Source organism: Leucoraja erinacea, unplaced genomic scaffold (assembly GCF_028641065.1).
Source record: "Leucoraja erinacea ecotype New England unplaced genomic scaffold, Leri_hhj_1 Leri_134S, whole genome shotgun sequence".
Classification (NCBI taxonomy): domain Eukaryota; kingdom Metazoa; phylum Chordata; class Chondrichthyes; order Rajiformes; family Rajidae; genus Leucoraja; species Leucoraja erinaceus.
Window position 1 is genome coordinate 88,277 of NW_026575616.1, and position 19,412 is coordinate 107,688.

Below are 19,412 nucleotides of genomic sequence, written 5' to 3' on the forward strand. Positions count from 1 at the left end.
ACTCTCTGTGAGAAAAATGTTTTCTCGGTCCTAAAAGATTTCCCCTTTATCCTTAAACTGTGACCCCTTGTTCTGGACTTTCCCAACATCGGGAACAATCTTCCTGCATCTAGCCTGTCCAACCCCTTAAGAATTTTGTAAGTTTCTATAAGATCCCCCCTCAATCTTCTAAATTCTAGCGAGTCTGCTCATCTAGGATTGGAAAAATAAAATCAGTGAAGGTACTTAGGAATGAGAAGCATTTAGCAACAATTCTCTCTCCTCCCCGCCTTCTCATTGGCGTTGTGAGTGGGTAGGTGGTGTTTCAAAGAGGAGGAGTCTGGAGATGTGTGGGTAGGGTGGAGACAAACCTCACAGCCACACACCTATAATCCTGCGGGACAGTGTAGTGTGAGTCCAGAGAGAGTGGAGGTGAACCAGGAGAGCAGACACATCTTACCAGGACATTTCACACAGCACCATGTCCACTCCGGCTCAACCAGCGACTCCCATCCCATCTGGGTTGAAAGTCTGCACATCAGTTCCAGAGCTCCTGATGCTCCTTGAATTTGTGAGTATTTTTAATGTCGTACTCCTTGTAATAATGTGGTTTTTGTAACGGTACTGTGGACTGCAGTGGGATCCGGCCACAGCTTAGATGGAAGGACATTCTTGCTGTTGAGGGAGTGCAGCGTAGGTTTCCAAGGTTAATTCCCGGGATTACGGGACTGTCATCTGCTGAGAGAATGGAGCAGCTGGGCTTGTACACTCTGGAGTTTAGAAGGATGAGAGGATATCAAGTTGGGAAGTACAATGGGATCTGGGGGTCCTTGTTCATCAGTCTATGAAAGTAAGCATGCAGGTACAGAAGGCAGTGCAGAAAGCGAATGGCATGTTGGCCTTTATAACAAGAGGAATCAAATATAGGAGCAAAGAGGCCCTTCTGCAGTTGCACAGAGCCCTAGTGAGACCACACCTGGAGTATTGGGTGCAGTTTTGGTCCCCTAATTTGAGGAAGGACATTCGTGCTATTGAGGAAGTGCAGCGTAGGTTTACAAGGTTAATTCCCGGGATGGCGGGACTGTCATATGCTGAGAGAATGGAGCAGCTGGGCTTGTACACTCTGGAGTTTAGAAGGATGAGAGGGCATCTTATTGAAACATATAAGATTGTTAAGGATTTGGACACGCTAGAGGCAGGAAACATGTTACTGATGTTGGAGGAGTCCAGAACCAGGGGCCACAGTTTAAGAATAAGGAATAAGCTATTTAGAACAGAGACGAGGAAACACTTTTTCTCACAGAGAGTTGTGAGTCTGTGGAATTCTCTGCCTCAGAGGGCGGTGGAGGCAGGTTTTCTGGATACTTTCAAGAGAGAGCTAGATAGGGCTCTTAAAGATAGTGGAGTCAGGGGATATGGGGAGAAGGCAGGAACGGGGTACTGATTGGGGATGAACATGGATAGGTAACGTTTTGGGTGGACCTTTTTTTCCAGACTTGCATTATATTTTGTAGAAAGTAAGCAAGAATGTTCAGCGCACAGGTTGTTTGATCGTTGCTGAACAGGTTTATAGTGTGGAGGGGCTGAGTGCGGGCACTGGAATGTATATCACCTGTTTACAGGTGAGTGAAGGAGTCAGATGACTTTGTGTCGGGGAGAGTCTAACGTTGCTCACAGAGGCTGCTCTCGTATGAACCTCTCTCTCGTGACCGGTTTCCCTTGGGCTAATTTCCATTTGAGTTAAACATTGATGCAACACTTGCCTGGAGGCTAATTATATTTGTGGCCAATATGAAGTTTATTGTCACATTTACAGAAGTACAGTGAATATCTTCTGCTGCGTGCTACAACTAGTCAGTGGAAAGACAATAGATGTTTACAATCGAGCCGTTTACAGTGTACAGATACACGATAAGTCAAGTCAAGTCAAGTCACGTTCATTCGTCACATACACATACGAGATGCACAGCCTGTGCAAAAACCAAACAAACAAACAAACTACAAACAGAATCTCATATTCTTTTACATATTATATATTGTGGGCCGAAGGAAAAATGGGAAAAAAAAACCACAGCAATTTAAAAAACCCAGTAGAATGGTTCAGTAAAGTTAGTCCCTGGTGAGATAGGCGTTTACAGTCCGAATGGCCTCTGGGAAGAAACTCCTTCTCATCCTCTCCGTTCTCACCGCATGGCAACGGAGGCGTTTGCCTGAACGTAGCAGCTGGAACAGTCCGTTGCAGGGGTGGAAGGGGTCTCCCATAATCTTGTTGGCTCTGGAGTTGCACCTCCTGATGTATAGTTCCTGCAGGGGGGCGAGTGAAGTTCCCACAGCGCGTTCGGCCGAACGCACTACTCTCTGCAGAGCCTTCTTGTCCTTGGGCAGAGCAATTCCCAAACCAGATCGTGATATTTCCGGACAAGATGCTTTCCACCGCCGCTGAGTAGAAGCACTGGAGGATCCTCGGAGACACTCTGAATTTCCTCAATTGCCTGAGGTGGTAAAGGCGCTGCCTTGCCTTACTCACCAGTGCTGCAGCGTGTGATGCCCATGTCAGATCCTCAGAGATGTGGACTCACGTCGTGCTCGGACAACGAGGATGTGTGCCCATTCCTCCCTTCAACTTCGTTAGCCAGCCCGCTGGCGGTATTGTCGATAGTCGGCAGACCTGGGGTGGTGTTGCCCGTCTCGAAACTAGCGTAGAAGGAGTTCAGGTCATCTGACTTCTTAGCGGCAGGTAAAGCCAGCAAAATCCGATCATGGATAGTCCGAGGATTAGGCACCCTAGCACAACCGCCCAGAGAGCAGTCCTGAACACTATCTATGTTCAAGAAGGAACTGCAGATGCTGGAAAATTGAACGTAGACAAAATTGCTGGAGAAACTCAGTGGGTGCGGTAGCATCTATGGAACAAGAAAATAGGTGACGTTTCGGGACGAAACCCTTCGTTTTGTTGCCTATTTCCCGAAACGTTGCCTATTTCCTTCGCTCCATAGATGCTGCCGCACCCGCTGAGTTACTCCCGCAGTCTTGCCTACCTGAACACTATCTACCTCATTGGTGACCCTCGGACTCCAATGAGGTAAATAGTAGTTCAGGACTGCTCTCTGGTTTGTGGTAGCGTTTAACAAAGAACTGCAGATGCTGGACAAATCGAAGGTAGACAAAAATGCTGGAGAAACTCCAACACTCTGCGGGTGAGGCAGCATCTACGGAGCGGAAATCGATGGAGCAGTTGTATAGGGCTCTGGTGAGACCACATCTGGAGTATTGGGTACAGTTTTGGTCTCCTAATTTGAGGAAGGACATCCTTGTGATTGAGGCAGTGCAGCGTAGGTTCACCAGATTGATCCCTGGGATGGCGGGACTGTCATATGAGGAAAGATTGAAAAGACTAGGCTTGTATTCACTGGAGTTTAGAAGGATGAGGGGGATCTTATAGAAACATATAAAATTATAAAAGGACTGGACAAGCTAGATGCAGGAAAAATGTTCCCAATGTTGGGCGAGTCCAGAACCAGGAGCCACAGTCTTAGAATAAAGGGGAGGTCATTTAAGACTGAGGTGAGAAAAAACGTTTTCACCCAGAGAGTTGTGAATTTGTGGAATTCCCTGCCACAGAGGGCAGTGGAGGCCAAGTCACTGGATGGATTTAAGAGAGAGTTAGATAGAGCTCTAGGGGCTAGTGGAGTCAAGGGATAGGGGGAGAAGGCAGGCACGGGTTATTGATTGGGGACGATCAGCCATGATCACAATGAATGGTGGTGCTGGCTCGAAGGGCCGAATGGCCTCCTCCTGCACCTATTGTCTATGTTTCTATCTATGGAGCAAATGATCCAGTTGCCTGATAACAGCTGGGAAGCAACTGTGCCTGCGTTTGGAGGTGACACCGCTAACACAAACGTAGTCAGTGAGTCTCTGCATCAAACGTACGTTAAGAAAAGGCTTGCAAGTAAACAGTCGCACTGTCACCCCGTCAAATATTGCTCTCACCCACACGGGACATGGGTGAGGGTCTGGTACATACCAGGTTGCACTGTTTAAGAAAGAACTGCAGATGCTGGAAAAATCAAAGGAAGACAAAAATGCTGGAGAATTAGATTAGATTTGTTTATTGTCCTTCTCAGCGGGTGAGGCAGCATCGATGGAGCGAAGGAATAGGTGACGTTTCGGGTCGAGACCCTTCTTCAGACTGATTGGGGGGGGGTGGTGGGAAGAAGAAAGGAAGAGGCGGAGACAGTGGGCTGTGGGAGAGCTGGGAAGGGGAGGGGGAAAGAGGGAATGTTGTTTTCTCTGCAAATCCGGAGTTTGAGCGGAGACCTGAGAGAAGTCTATAAAATGACAATAGACAATAGACAATAGGTGCAGGAGTAGGCCATTCGGCCCTTCGCTCCAGCACCGCCATTCAATGTGATCATGGCTGATCATCCCCAATCAGTACCCCATTCCTCCCTTCTCCCCATATCCCCTAACTCTGCTATCTTTAAGAGCCCTATCTAACTCTCTCTTGAAAGTATCCAGAGAACCGGCCTCCACCCGCCCTCTGAGGCAGAGAATTCCACAGACTCACCACTCTCTGTGAGAAAAAGTGTTTCCTCGTCTCCGTTCTAAATGGCTTACCCCTTATTCTTAAACTGTGGCCCCTGGTTCTGGACTCCCCCAACATGGGGAACATGTAGCTGGGACATGTTGGTCGGTGTGGGCAGGTTGGGCTGAAGGGCCTGTTTCCACACTGTACCACTCTATGACTCTAACTAATTTGTAATCTGGGTGGAAGAAAGCCCAGGAGGCGAGGGCAGTGGTGTGTGAGACAGAAGTCCCGACATCTACACTGCTCCGCCTCTGGGGCTGCAGAAGGGACACAAACTCGGAGCAGCCTTGGTCTGCTCACCTGGGCAGGTGAGTGCTTGCAGGTAATAAAGTCAGCCCTGCCCTGCCTAAGCCACCCATAGATCTTGATTGGTGCCGGGCTGACTGGAAGAACAGGTATGCATCAGCCACTCGATTGCAGGTGTGGGACAACTGGAATGGGTGGAATGAAGGTAGAATGTGGAAAGGGAGGGGGGGGGGGGGGGGGGGGGGGGGGTGGGGTGGTGGAGGTGGATGCCACAGCCCCCTGCGAGTGCCACTGAACTAATGGATCCATTAGACCTGCTCGGACAGCACTCTAGAATTTAGAAGGATGAGAGGGTATCTCATTGAAACACATAAGATTATTAAGTGAAGAAAGCGAATGGTATGTTAGCTTTCATAGCAAAAGGATTTGAGTATAGGAGCAGGGATGTTCTACTGCAGTTGTACAGGGTCTTGGTGAGACCACACCTGTAGTATTGCGTACAGCTTTGGTCTCCAAATCTGAGGAAGGACATTATTGCCATAGAGGGAGTGCAGAGACGGTTCACCAGACTGATTCCTGGGATGTCAGGACTGTCTTATGAAGAAAGACTGGAAGAACTTTTTTCACACAGAGAGTGGTGAATCTCTGGAACTCTGCCGCAGAGGGTAGTCGAGGCCAGTTCATTGGCTATATTTAAGAGGGAGTTAGATGTGGCCCTTGTGGCTAAGGGGATCAGAGGGTATGGAGAGAAGGCAGGTACGGGATACTGAGTTGGATGATCAGCCATGATCATATTGAATGGCGGTGCAGGCTTGAAGGGCCGAATGGCCTACTCCTGCACCTAATTTCTATGTTTCTATGTTTGTAAGGGTTTGGACACGCTAGAGGCAGGAAACATGTTCCCGATGTTGGGGGAGTCCAGAACCAGGGGCCACAGTTTAAGAATAAGGGGTAAGCCATTTAGAACGGAGATGAGGAAACACTTTTTCACACAGAGAGTTGTGAGTCTGTGGAATTCTCTGCCTCAGAGGGCGGTGGAGGCCGGTTCTCTGGATACTTTCAAGTGAGAGCTAGATAGGGCTCTTAAAAATAGCGGTGTCAGGGGATATGGGGAGAAGGCAGGAACGGGGTACTGATTGGGGATGATCACCCATGATCATATTGAATGGCGGTGCTGGTTCGAAGGGCCGAATGGCCTACTCCTGCACCTGTTGTCTATTGTCTGTTGTCATTCCCAGGTCTCACTTTATCTATACACTGTGGACGGTTCGATTGAAATTGTGTGTTGTCTTTCCGCTGACTGGTTAGCAACAGAAGCTTTTCACTGTACCTCAGTACACGTGACAATAATCTACACTCAATCTCATTGTTCAGACCAGAGAGGAGAACCATGCACCTGTACTCCTAGATCCCTCTGCTCTACAACACTACCCAGAGGCCGACCATTCACTGTGTAGGTCCTGCCCTTGTTCGACGTCCCAAAATGCAACACCTCACACTTCTCTGTATTAAATTCCATCAACCATTCCTCCGCCCACCTGGCCAATCGATCCAGATCCTGCTGCAATCGTTCACAACCATCTTCACTATCTGCAAAACCACTCACTTTTGTATCATCAGCAAACTTGCTAATCTTGCCCTGTATGTTCTCATCCAAATCACTGATGTAGATGACAAACAGTAACGGGCCCAGCACTGAACCCTGAGGCACACCACTAGTCACAGGCCTCCAGTCTGAGAAGCAACCTTGCCTCATCACCCTCTGCTTCCTTCCATGGAGACAATTTGCTATCCATTCAGCTATCTCAAGTCAAGTTTATTTGTCACATACACATACGAGATGTGCAGTGAAATGTAAAGTGGCAATGCTCGCGGACTTTGTGCAAAAAGACAAACAAACAAACTACAGACAGAATGGAACAGAATCACATATTCTCTTATATATTAAATATTGTGGGAGGGAAGAAAAAGGAAAAAAACAGCAATTTTTAAAAAAAGCAGTAGAGTGGTTCAGTAGAGTTAGTCCCTGGTGAGATAGGCATTTACAGTCCGAATGGCCTCTGGGAAGAAACTCCTTCTCAACCTCTCTGTTCTCACCGCATGGCAACGGAGGCGTTTGCCTGACCATAGCAGCTGGAACAGTCCGTTGCAGGGGTGGAAGGGGTCTCCCATGATTTTATTTGCTCTGCAGTTGCACCTCCTGTTGTATAGTTCCTGCAGGGGGGTGAGTGAAGTTCCCATAGTGCGTTCGGCCAAACGCACTACTCTCTGCACAGCCTTCTTGTCCATGGCAGAGCAGTTCCCAAACCAGATTGTAATATTTCCGGACAAGATGCTTTCCACAGCCACTGAGTAGAAGCACTGGAGGATCCTCAGAGACACTCTGAATTTCCTCAATTGCCTGAGGTGGTAAAGGCGCTGCCTTGCCTTACTCACGAGAACTGCAGCGTGTGATGCCCATGTCATATCCTCAGAGATGTGGACTCCCAGATATTTAAAACAGTTCACCCTATCCACAGTGTCCCCATTTATCCTCAATGGAGTGTACGTCCTCGGATGATGTGCCCTCCTAAAGTCCATGATCAGCTCCTTCGTTTTTTTGATTTTCAAGAGGAGGCTGTTATCCTGGCACCAGAGTGCTAGATCAGCCACCTCCTCCTGGTAGGCCTTCTCATCGTTGTCTGAGATCAGGCTCACCACCTCCTTTGATCCCATATGATCTAACCTTCCAGAGCAGCCTACCATGTGGAACTTTGTCAAATGCCTTACTGAAGTCCACGTACACAACATCTACAGCTCCGTCCTCATCGATCCTTTTGGTCAAGTCTTCAGGTAGATAGGGAGGTGGAGACCATGGATATGTGACATTTCACAGAGTGCTGGAGTAACTCAGCGGGTCAGGCAGCATCTGTGGAGAACATGGATAGGTGACGTTTCACAGAGTGCTGGAATAACTCAGCGGGTCAGGCAGCATGTGTGGAGAACATGGATAGGTGACGTTTCACAGAGTGCTGGAGTAACTCAGCGGGTGCAGCAGCATCTGTGGAGAACAAGGATAGGTGACGTTTCACAGAGTGCTGGAGTAACTCAGCGGGTGCAGCAGCATCAATGAAGCAAAGGAAATTGGTAACGTTTCGGGATGAAACCCTGAAGGAAATAGGCAACGTTTCGGGCCGAAACCCGAAAGGGTTTCGGGCCGAAACGTTACCTATTTCCTTCGCTCCATAGATGTTGCTGCACCCGCTGAGTTTCTCCAGCACTTTTGTCTATCTTCGATTTTCCAGCATCTGCTGTTCCTTCTTAAACAGTCTCTCGATGGAATCGTGAAGCTGGCTGGCGGGTGAAGATAGACATAGAGTGCTGGAGTAACTCAGCGGGTCAGGCAGCATCTGTGGAGGACATGGATAGGTGACGTTTCACAGAGTGCTGGAGTAAAACTCAGCGGGTCAGGCAGCTTCTGTGGACAGAAGGAACGGGTGACGTTTCGGGTCAAGACCCTTCTTCCAACCGGAAACGTTGCCCTTTCCTTCTCTTCAGAGATGCTGCCTCTCCCTCTGATTTACTCCAGCATCTTGTGTCGTGTCTACCTTTGGTGTAAAGCAGCATCTGCAGTTCCTTCCTTCCCAAGTGTATACAGCCGAGGGGGGTGGTTGGAAGATGGGTGCCGATGTACTGTTAATCGCGTGCGGTTCCTTGTCTCCTGTGGCGGTTAGCCCATGGTTTACTCTGCTCCTTGTTTACAGGTATTTGGTGGTCTGGTCTGGATCCTGGTGGCTTCATCTCGTGTCCCGTTTCCCCCAAACCAAGGCTGGGTGATGTTCGTATCTGTCTTCTGCTTCGTTATAACGACACTGCTGCTGATCCTGTACATGGCCGGTGTCCAGAAGAGTTCCTCAGCTTGGAACGCGGTGGTAAGTCGGCAATATGACCAAGCGCAGGCTTGGCGATCGCTTCGCCCAACACCTCCGCTCGGTTCGCAATAACCAACCTGATCTCCCGGTGGCTCAGCACTTCAACTCCCCCTCCCATTCCCAATCCGACCTTTCTGTCCTGGGCCTCCTCCATGGCCAGAGTGAGTCCCACCGCACAGCACCGTTAAACTCCATTTGCCAATACTTGGCCTACCTTCCCAACCGATCTAGATTGTTGTTATGTAGATTGCTAAAGGCTTGGGCACGCTAGAGGCAGGAAACATGTTCCTGATGTTGGGGGAGTCCAGAACCAGGGGCCACAGTTTAAGAATAAGTAGTAAGCCATTTAGAACGGAGATGAGGAAACACTTTTTCTCACAGAGAGTGGTGAGTCTGTCGAATTCTCTGCCTCAGAGGGTGGTGGAGGCAGGTTCTCTGGATATTTTCAAGAGAGAGCTAGATAGGGCTCTTAAAGATAGCGGAGTCAGGGGATATGGGGAGAAGGAAGGAGCGGGGTACTGATTGTGGATAGAGAAACATAGAAAATAGGTGCAGGAGTAGGCCATTCGGCACTTCGAGCCTGCACCACCATTCAATATGATCATGGCTGATCATCCAACTCAGTATCCCGTACCTGCCTTCTCTCCATACCCCCTGATCTCTTTAGCCACAAGGGCCACATCTAACTCCCTCTTAAATATAGCCACTGAACTGGCCTCAACTACCTTCTGTGGCAGAGAATTCCACAGATTCACCACTCACTGTGTGAAAAATGTTTTCCTCATCTCGGTCCTAAAAGATTTCCCCCTTATCCTTAAACTGTGACCCCTTGTTCTGGACTTCCCCAACATCGGGAACAATCTTCCTGCATCTAGCCTGTCCAACCTCTGAAGAATTTTGTAAATTTCTATAAGATCCCCCCTCAATCTTCTAAATTCTAGCGAGTACAAACCAAGTCTATCCAGTCTTTCTTCATATGAAAGTCCTGACATCCCAGGAATCAGTCTGGTGAACCTTCTCTGTACTCCGTCTATGGCAAGAAAGTTTTTCCTCTGATTAGGAGACCAAAACTGTACGCAATACTCCAGGTGTGGTCTCACCAAGACCCTGCACAACTGCAGTAGAACCGCCCTGCTCCTATACTCAAATTAGCCATTTAGCTGGCTCGAAGGGCCGAATGGCCTACTCCTGCACCTATTGTCTATTGTCTATTGTCTAAACTTAATTTGCCAATACTTGGCCCACCTTCCCAACCGATCTAGATCCTGCTGCCAACTTAGATATCTTGCCTCAATGTCCATCCCACCACCAAAGGTGGTGTCATTTGTAAATCTACTAACTATGTTAGCTGCATTGTCATCCATATTGTTAATGTACAGGACAAACGAGCATGGAGCCCAGCACCGACCCCTGCGGTGCTCCACTGGTCAATAGACAATAGACAATAGGTGCAGGAGTAGGCCATTCGGCCCTTCGAGCCAGCACCGCCATTAGTCTCCGATCAAAAGAACAACACACAGAGTGCTGGAGTAACTCAGCGGGTCAGGCAGCATCTGTGGAGAACATGGATAGGTGACGTTTCACAGAGTGCTGGAGTAACTCAGCGGGTCAGGAAGTGTCTCTGGAGAACATGTTCTTTGTTTCCATGTTCTCCACAAATGCTGCCTGACCCGTTGAGTTACTCCAGCACTGTGACTTTGTTCTGTAAAGCAGCATCTGCAGTTCCTTGTATTTCTCATGCGTGTCTCCTCTCTCCTGCAGGATGTATTCTACCACCTAATTGCTGCTATATTTTATTTAAGTATCGCCGTGCTGGAGGCTGACGACACAAGGTTTAGGTTTAGTTTTGCTCCTCCACAATTTGCAAAGATTTATAAAATCAACATTGCTGCCTCAGTAAGTAACTCTTTATACATCGGAACACCAACCTATTCCATCTGTCTTGTAGTGGGGTACCGCAAGGCTCGGTGCTGGGGACCACAGCTATTTACAATATACATCAATGATTTAGATGAAGGGATTCAAAGTAACATTAGCAAATTTGCAGATGACACAAAGCTGAGTGGCAGTGTGAACTGTGAGGAGGGTGCTATGAGAATGCAGGGTGAGTTGGACAGGTTGGGGGAATGGGCAGATGCATGGCAGATGCAGTTTAATGCGGATAAATGTGAGGTTATCCACTTTGGTAGCAAAAACAAGAAGGCAGATTACTAACTTGGGAAAAACTCAAGTTGGGATAAGGGGAAGTACAACGGGATCTGGGGGTCCTTGTACATCAGTCTATGAAAGTAAGCATGCAGGTACAGCAGGCAGTGAAGAAAGCGAATGGCATGTTGGCCTTTATAACAAGAGGAATCAAATATAGGAGCAAAGAGGTCCTCTGCAGTTGTACAGAGCCCTAGTGAGACCACACCTGGAGTATTGTGCGCAGTTTTGGTCCCCTAATTTGAGGAAGGACATTCTTGCTATTGAGGGAGTGCAGCGTAGGTTTACAAGGTTAATTCCAGGGATGGCGGGACTGTCATATGCTGAGAGAATGGAGCAGCTGGGCTTGTACACTCTGGAGTTTAGAAGGATGAGAGGGTATGTCATTGAAACATAAGATTATTAAGGGTTTGGACACACGAGACGCAGGAAACATGTTCCCGATGTTGGGGGAGTCCAGAACCAGGGGCCACACACAGTTTAAGAATAAGGGGTAAGCCATTTAGAACGGAGACGTGGAAACACTTTTTCACACAGAGAGTTGTGAGTGTGTGGAATTCTCTGCCCCAGAGGGCGGTGGAGGCAGGTTCTCTGGATGCTTTCAAGAGAGAGCTAGATAGGGCTCTTAAAGATAGCGGAGTCAGGGGATATGGGGAGAAGGCAGGAACGGGGTACTGATTGGGGATGATCAGCCATGATCACATTGAATGGCGGTGCTGGCTGGAAGGGCCGAATGGCCTACTCCTGCACCTGTTGTCTATCGGTGCACGTGACTATAAACTAAAGTGAACTGAACTGCTTTTCGAAACATTTGGACAGGTTCGTGGAGAGGACGGGCTTGGAGGGATATGGGCCAAAGGCAGGCAGGTGGGACTAGTGTAGATGGGACATGTTGGGTAGTGCGGGCAAGTTGGGCTGAAGGGGGGGGCCACACTGTAGCACTGTACGTCTCTCTGTTCATCTGTGGAGTGATGTGCCTTGGTGCTGGGTGAATGATTTTATCATGATGTTTCTCTCGCAGGTGTTTGCATTCCTGGCCACCCTAATCTATACGATTCACGCCATACTCTCGATACTGAGATGGAAGTCTGCTTCATCATGAGCGTCTCACCACAGATATTGGCCGTCTTCACGTTACCCTTGATCAAACTTTCCTTCCTAGAGTCTTACGTCCAACTGTAAATGTAACCTCAACCAATGAGCGTATATATCAGGTATTTTACACAGTGGAGCTGCCTGGGTGAAAGGAATATTGAAACAATGGACTGCAGGTGTTGGTTTATACCAAAGATAGATACAGAGTGCTGGAGTAACTCAGTGGGTCAGCAGCATCTGTGGAGGCAGCATCTGTGGAGAACATGGATAGGTGACGTTTCACAGAGTGCTGGAGTAACTCAGCGGGTCAGGCAGCATCTGTGGAGAACATGGATAGGTGACGTTTCACAGTGTGCTGGAGTAACTCAGCGGGTCAGGCAGCATCTATGGAGCTAAGGAAATAGGCAACGTTTCGGGCCGAAACCCATAAGGGTTTCGGCCCGAAACGCTGCCTATTTCCAGAAGGATTTCGGCCCGAAAAGTTGCCTATTTCCTTAGCTCCATAGATGCTGCTGCACCATAACTCAGCGGGTCAGGCAGCATCTGTGGAGAACATGGAGAGGTGACCTGCTTGTCCCACAGAAACATAGAAACATAGAAAATAGGTGCAGGAGGAGGCCATTCGGCCCTTCGAGCCAGTACCACCATTTATTGCGATCATGGCTGATCGTCCCCTATCAATAACCCATGCCTGCCTTCTCCCCATATCCCTTGACTCCACCAGCCCCCTAGAGCTCTGTCTAACTCTCTCTTAAATCCATGCAGTGACTTGGCCTCCACTGCCCTCTGTGGCAGGGAATTCCACAAATTCACAACTCTCTGGGTGAACAAGTTTTTTTTTCTCACCTCAGTCTTAAATGGCCTCCCCTTTATTCTAAGACTGTGGCCCCTGGTTCTGGACTCGCCCAACGTTGGGAATTTTTTTCCTGCATCTAGCTTGTCCAGTCCTTTTATAATTTTATATGTTTCTATAAGATAACCCCTCATCCTTTTAAACTCCAGTGAATACAAGCCTAGTCTTTTCTATCTTTCCTCATGTGACAGTCCCGCCATCCCAGGGATCAATCTGGTGAACCTTCGCTGCACTGCTGAGTCCCGCTGAGTTACTCTGGCATTTTGAGTCTGTCTTCGATTTAAACCAGCATCTGCAGTTCCTGCCGACAAAACCTACAAGGCTGTGCCTCTTTGGAGTGTGGGAGGAAAGCGGATATTTGCCGGAGAAAACCCAGGCAGGTCACGGGCAGAAGGTACAAACTCCGTAAGGACAGCACTCACGGTTAGGATAGATGATGCGGTAAATCTACCGCTGCGCCATTGTGCAGCCCTTAAAGGGCCAGTCCCACTTACGCGATTCTTATCGGCGACTTGCCGGCACCCGTCATAGTCGCAGCAGGTGGTCGATAATTTCGAACACTGTGACTCGCGTAGTGGCCCGGAGTCGTGCTTTTTGCTGGTCTCCGCTGGATTTTCAACATGTTGAAAACCTTTGGCAACCTCCTGCAACTATGACAGGTGCCGGCAAGTCGCCGAAAAAAATCACGTAGGTGGGACAGGCCCTTTAAGTCTTACACCCGGAAAGTCCCAACAGTTCAACAGCCAAATAAACAAATCTGTCCACAAACTCTTAACCCTTAGAGTCACATCATCTTCATTTGCTAATTTTACTTTTCTACAACCTGATCACTGTTTATATTGTTTGATTGATTTAAAACCATTTATTATTTTGTTTAAATATATCGTGGCAGCCTCACATACTTGCAAACTGGGCTGTAGGATTAGCTGGCTTGCATTGCATATTCGTGCTTTAAATATTACCCAATATTACTTTTGGCCTTTATCGCTTGTTTAGGTAACAAATAAAATGTCCTACCAAAATATTGGTCTGAGTGCTGTGCTTACCGCATCTATTTTCTTACATATGAATCATTCATTCTTATCACGAAGTGTTGAAATCCAATTCAAGAATATCAAAGGTAGGCACAAAAAGCCGGGTCAGGCAGCATCTGTGGAGAACATGGATAGGTGACGTTTCACAGAGTGCTGGAGTAACTCAGCGGGTCAGGCAGCATCTGTGGAGAACATGGATAGGTGACGTTTCACAGAGTGCTGGAGTAACTCAGTGGGTCAGGCAGAATCTGTGAAGAACATGGATAGGTGACGTTTCACAGAGTGCTGGAGTAACTCAGCGGGTCAGGCAGCATCTGTGGAGAACATGGATAGGTGACGTTTCGGGTCGAGACCCTTCTTCAGACTGCGAGTCAGGGGAAAGGGAAACTAGAGATATAGATTAGATTAGATTAGTTTATTGTCATTCAGACCTTTCGGTCTGAACGAAATACACGGTAATATATAGAAATATAGAAAAAATTCATAGAAAAATAGATGCAGGAGGAGGCCATTCGGCCCTGCGAACCAGTACCGCCATTCAATGTGATCATGGCTGATCATCCACAATCAGTACCCCGTTCCTGCTTTCTCCACATATCCCTTGGTTCCTTTACCCGTAGAGCTAAATCTAACTCTCGAAAACATCGAGTGAATTGGCCTCCACTGCCTTCTGTGGAACATCTGCAAGTATGCAAGATATGAAAGACATGCAATAAAGTAACGAGGATCAAGGGAAGGGTCCATTGTTGGCTGTGGGCGGGGTGAAAACGAGTTACAGACAATGAAACTCAACAGGACGACAGAACGGAGACGAGAAAACACTTTTTCCTCACAGAGAGTTGTGAGTCTGTGGAATTCTCTGCCTCAGAGGGCGGTGGAGGCTGGTTCTCTGGATGCTTTCAAGAGAGAGCTAGATAGGGCTCTTAAAGATAGCGGAGTCAGGGGATATGGGGAGAAGGCAGAAACGGGGTACTGATTGGGGATGATCAGCCATGATCACATTGACTGGCGGTGCTGGCTCGAAGGGCCGAATGGCCTACTCCTGCACTTATTTTCTATGTTTCTCTGAAGAAGGGTTTTGACCTGAAACGTCACCTATTTCCATCGCTCCATAGATGCTGCCTCAACCGCTGAGTTTCTCCAGCATTTATGTCTACCCAAGGTACAGTGATATTTGAGTTATAATGCAGCCATACAGGTAAAAAGAACACAGTACACAATAAATGTAACATCAACATCCACCACAGTGGAATCCCCATTCCTCACTGTGATGGAAGGCAATAAAGTTCAGTCATTTTCCTCCTTTGTTCACTCGCTGTCGGGACCTTTGCCGACGGTCCGGTGTCCAGGCCCTCTTGTTGGGATGATGGAAACTCCGGCGTTGGTCCAGATCGGATCACTCCGTGGCGTGGAGCTCCCGAGTCTGCCGCTTCTTACCGGAGACCACGTGTTAAAGTCCACACTGGCGATCCTCGGCAAAGGGTTGCCCGGTTCCACGATGGTTAGTCCGCGCCGCGCATACGGCTTGAAACTCCGGGCCAGTCTCCGGGAAAGGCCGCACCAATCCATGTTGTTAGGCCGCGCGCGGTGTGTGGGGAAACGTGACTCAGAGAAAGATCGCATCTCCGTCAAGGTGATTGACTGGAAACGGTTTCCCCCTATTCACCCCCCCCCCTTCATCCCCCACATACTGAGAAACATTAAAAGACACATTTTAGACGCACTAAAAATAACAAAAATAAGTTGAAATAACACACAGGCCGCCATCTCGGACCAACCCGGTCTACCGCCGTGGTGCCACCAAACAAGTCGTTGGTGAGACCACACTTGGAGCACTGTGTGTAGTTCTGGCCACCCAGCTGCCCAGGAACGATGTCAGTAAGTTGGAAAGGGTTCAGTAGAAGACTCAAGGGATTGAGCTCCAGGGAGAGGTTGGGCAGGCGAGGACTCTATTCCTTGGAGCGCAGGAAGCTGATGGGGTGATGTTATAGACGTGTATAAGGTCAAGAATGGACAACAGACAATAGGTGCAGGAGTAGGCCATTCGGCCCTTCGAGCCAGCACCGCCATTCATTGTGATCATGGCTGATCATCCACAATCAGTACCCCGTTCCTGCCTTCTCCCCATATCCCCTGACTCCGCTATTTTTAAAAGCCCTATCTAGCTCTCCCTTGAAAGCATCCAGAGAACCGGCCTCCACCGCCCTCTGAGGTGGAGAATTCCACAGACTCACAACTCTATGTGAGAAAAAGTGTTTCCTCGTCTCCGTTCTAAATGGCTTACCCCTTATTCTTAAACTGTGTGACCCCTGGTTCTGGACTCCCCCAACATCGGGAACATGTTTCCTGCCTCTAGCGTGTCCAAGCCCTTAACAATCTTATATGTTTCAATGAGATCCCCTCTCATCCTTCTAAATAGATATGATGAATGCAGAGTCTTTAACCAGCCATGATCACAATGAATGGCGGTGCTGGCTCGAAGGGCCGAATGGCCTCGTCCTGCACCTATTGTCTATGTTTCAGCGTAGGGGAATGAAAAACCAGGCAACAGAAGTCTAAGGTGAGAGAGGAAAGATTTAATAAGAAGCTGAGAGGCAACTTGTTCACACAACAGGTGTAGGGTGCATGGAACGAGCTGCCTCCACTACCTTCTGTGGAATGTCTGCAAGTATGCAAGATATGAAAGACATACACCACAGTAATGAGGATAAAGGGAAGGGCCCATTGTTAGTTGTGGGCGGGGTGAAAATGAGTTCCAGACAATGAAACTCAACAGGACGACAGGGAAACTAGTGCAACCACTGGGTGCTGGAGAGACGGAGAGAGAGGGAAGAGATATTCTTGATAACAAGAATATCAAAGGTGTTCCACAGCCAGAAGATGTGTACGAGTGTGAGGTGTTGCACTTTGGTGTGCCAACCCAGGGCGGGACTTACACACTTCACAAATGCTGCCTGACCCGCTGAGTTACTCCAGCACTCTGTGAAACGTCACCTATCCATGTTCTCCACAGATGCTGCCTGACCCGCTGAGTTACTCCAGCACTCTGTGAAACGTCACCTATCCATGTTCTCCATAGATGCTGCCTGACCCGCTGAGTTACTCCAACACTCTGTGAAACGTCACCTATCCATGTTCTCCATAGATGCTGCCTGACCCGCTGAGTTACTCCAACACTCTGTGAAACGTCACCTATCCATGTTCTCCACAGATGCTGCCTGACCCGCTGAGTTATGGTGCAGCAGCATCTATGAAGCTAAGGAAATAGGCAACTTTTCGGGCCGAAATCCTTCTGGAAATAGGCAACGTTTCGGGCCGAAACCCTTACGAGTTTCGTCCCGAAACGTTGCCCATTTCCTTAGCTCCATAGATGCTGCCTGACCCGCTGAGTTACTCCAGCACTCTGTGAAACGTCACCTATCCATGTTCTCCACAGATGCTGCCTGACCTGCTGAGTTACTCCAGCACTCTGTGTTTTTTGTTATTTACCAGCATCTGACATTCTCTGTGTCTACAGTAAAACTCCTAACTCTCTGCTTCCCAGTAAATCAACCAATAAACTGCACCAATTGACTTTTCTGTTATCGGTTCAGTGGATGATGAAGATTTGTGGTAATTAACTCCACCTGATCCATCTCCAAACAGAATGATCTTAACAACATTATCTCAGTTAATCTGAATGTGTGCAATTATAATCAATTGCTTTCCTTAGGTTGTTGGCCGTTGGTTTTGCAGGGCATGGAGAGCTCACCTCCACTCAGTCCTCCTTGACGTTCCTGATCTCCCCGTTGCTCAGCACTTTAACTCCCTCTCCCATTCCCAATCTGACCTTGCCATCCTCGGCCTCCTCCAGCAAGGCCCAGTGCAAATTGGAGGAGCAGCACCTCATATTCTGCCTGGGTAGTTTACACCCCAGTGGCATGAACATTGACTTCTCGAACTTCTAACATAGAAAGATGGAAACATACAAAATGGGTGCAGGAGGAGGCCATTCGGCCCTTCGAGCCAGCACCGCCATTCATTGTGATCATGGCTGATCGTCCCCTATCAATAACCCGTGCCTGCCTTCTCCCCATAATCCCTTGACTCCACTAGCCCCTAGAGCTCTATCTAACTCTCTCTTAAATCCATCCAGTGACTTGGCCTCCACTGCCCTCTGTGGCAGGGAATTCCACAAATTCACAACTCTCTGGGTGAAAAAAGGTTTTTCTCACCTCAGTCTTAAATGGCCTCCCCTTTATTCTAAGACTGTGGCCCCTGGTTCTGGACTCGCCCAACATTGGGAACATTTTTCCTGCATCTAGCTTGTCCAGCCCTTTTATAATTTTATATGTTTCTATATGATCCCTTCCCCTCATCCTTCTAAACTCCAGTGAATTCTAGTGCCACTTGTATCCCCTCTCTCTCCATCCCTCCCCCTTCCTAGTTCCCCGACTCGTTTCACTGTCCTCCTGATTACATTACCATTTGTGAGCCTCGTTGTTTCCTTCCCCTCAGCCGTTTCCTTCCCCTCAGCCCCTCCTTCCCCTGTTGCCTGTCTCGCTGAGTTACTCCAGCTTCTTGTGTCTATCTTCAATGTTCATTCGGCACCTAGCCATGCTTGGATACACAAGGAACTGCAGATGCGGGAATCAGCAAAACACAGAGTGCTGGAGTAACTCAGCGGGTCAGGCAGCATCTGTGGAGAACATGGATAGGTGACGTTTCACAGAGTGCTGGAGTAACTCAGCGGGTCAGGCAGCATCTGTGGAGAACATGGATAGGTGACGTTTCACAGAGTGCTGGAGTAACTCAGCGGGTCAGGCAGCATCTGTGGAGAACATGGATAGGTGACGTTTCGGGTCGAGACCCTTCTTCAGACTGATGTCAGGGGAGAGGGAGAGACATAGATAAGGACCATGGAGCAGGTAGCACAGGATTACATGGTACCCCACCACCCAACCCGACGTGACCTGCAGGAGGCTGAGGGGCGACCTTATTGAGGTGTACAAGATCGATTATGAGAGGCACGGATAAAGTGAACGCTCACAGTCTGTTTCCCAGGGTAGAGGATTCTAAAACTAGAGGGCACAGGCTTAAGGTGAGAGGGGGGAGATTGAAGAGGGACCTCAGGGGCAACTGTTTGACGCAGAGGGTTGTGTGTATCTGGAATGAGCTGCCAGAGGAAGCTGTAGAAGCGGGTACAACTACCAATTTTGAAAGACATTTGGACAGAGATATGGATAGGACGGGTTTAAAGGGATACGGGCCAAATGATGGTAGATGGGACTAGCCCAGTGGGTAAAGTGGGCCGAAGGGCCTGTTTCCGTGCTGCACAGCTCTATGAATCGATAATGTTTTATTATTGTGTTTAAGAAGGAACTGCAGATGCTGGAAAATCGAAGGTACACAAAAATACTGGAGTAAGTCAGCGGGTGCAGCAGCATCTATGGAGCGAGCACCCGCTGAGTTTCTCCAGCTTTTTTGTGTACCTAATGTTTTATTATTAACGTATTATG

General features: G+C 48.5%; 1 protein-coding gene across 1 annotated transcript; it reads left to right on the forward strand.

Annotated features, from left to right (window-relative positions):
* The first annotated feature begins 417 nt into the window (after positions 1-417).
* Positions 418-12,120, forward strand: LOC129715710 (myelin and lymphocyte protein-like). The gene is made up of 4 exons (XM_055665569.1): positions 418-550; positions 8,560-8,727; positions 10,489-10,623; positions 11,954-12,120. The coding sequence occupies exons 1-4, from the start codon at positions 461-463 to the stop codon at positions 12,032-12,034; spliced, it is 474 nt and encodes a 157-aa protein (XP_055521544.1). The 5' UTR covers positions 418-460; the 3' UTR covers positions 12,035-12,120.
* The last annotated feature ends 7,292 nt before the right edge of the window (positions 12,121-19,412 follow it).

Bases quoted from the DNA above. Each gene is read 5' to 3' on its own strand.
- LOC129715710 (XM_055665569.1), top strand. From the start codon at position 461: ATGTCCACTCCGGCTCAACCAGCGACTCCCATCCCATCTGGGTTGAAA. The intron at 551-8,559 runs GTGAGTATTTTT...CCTTGTTTACAG, and splicing joins TCCTGATGCTCCTTGAATTT to GTATTTGGTGGTCTGGTCTG. The intron at 8,728-10,488 runs GTAAGTCGGCAA...TCTCTCCTGCAG, and splicing joins CCTCAGCTTGGAACGCGGTG to GATGTATTCTACCACCTAAT.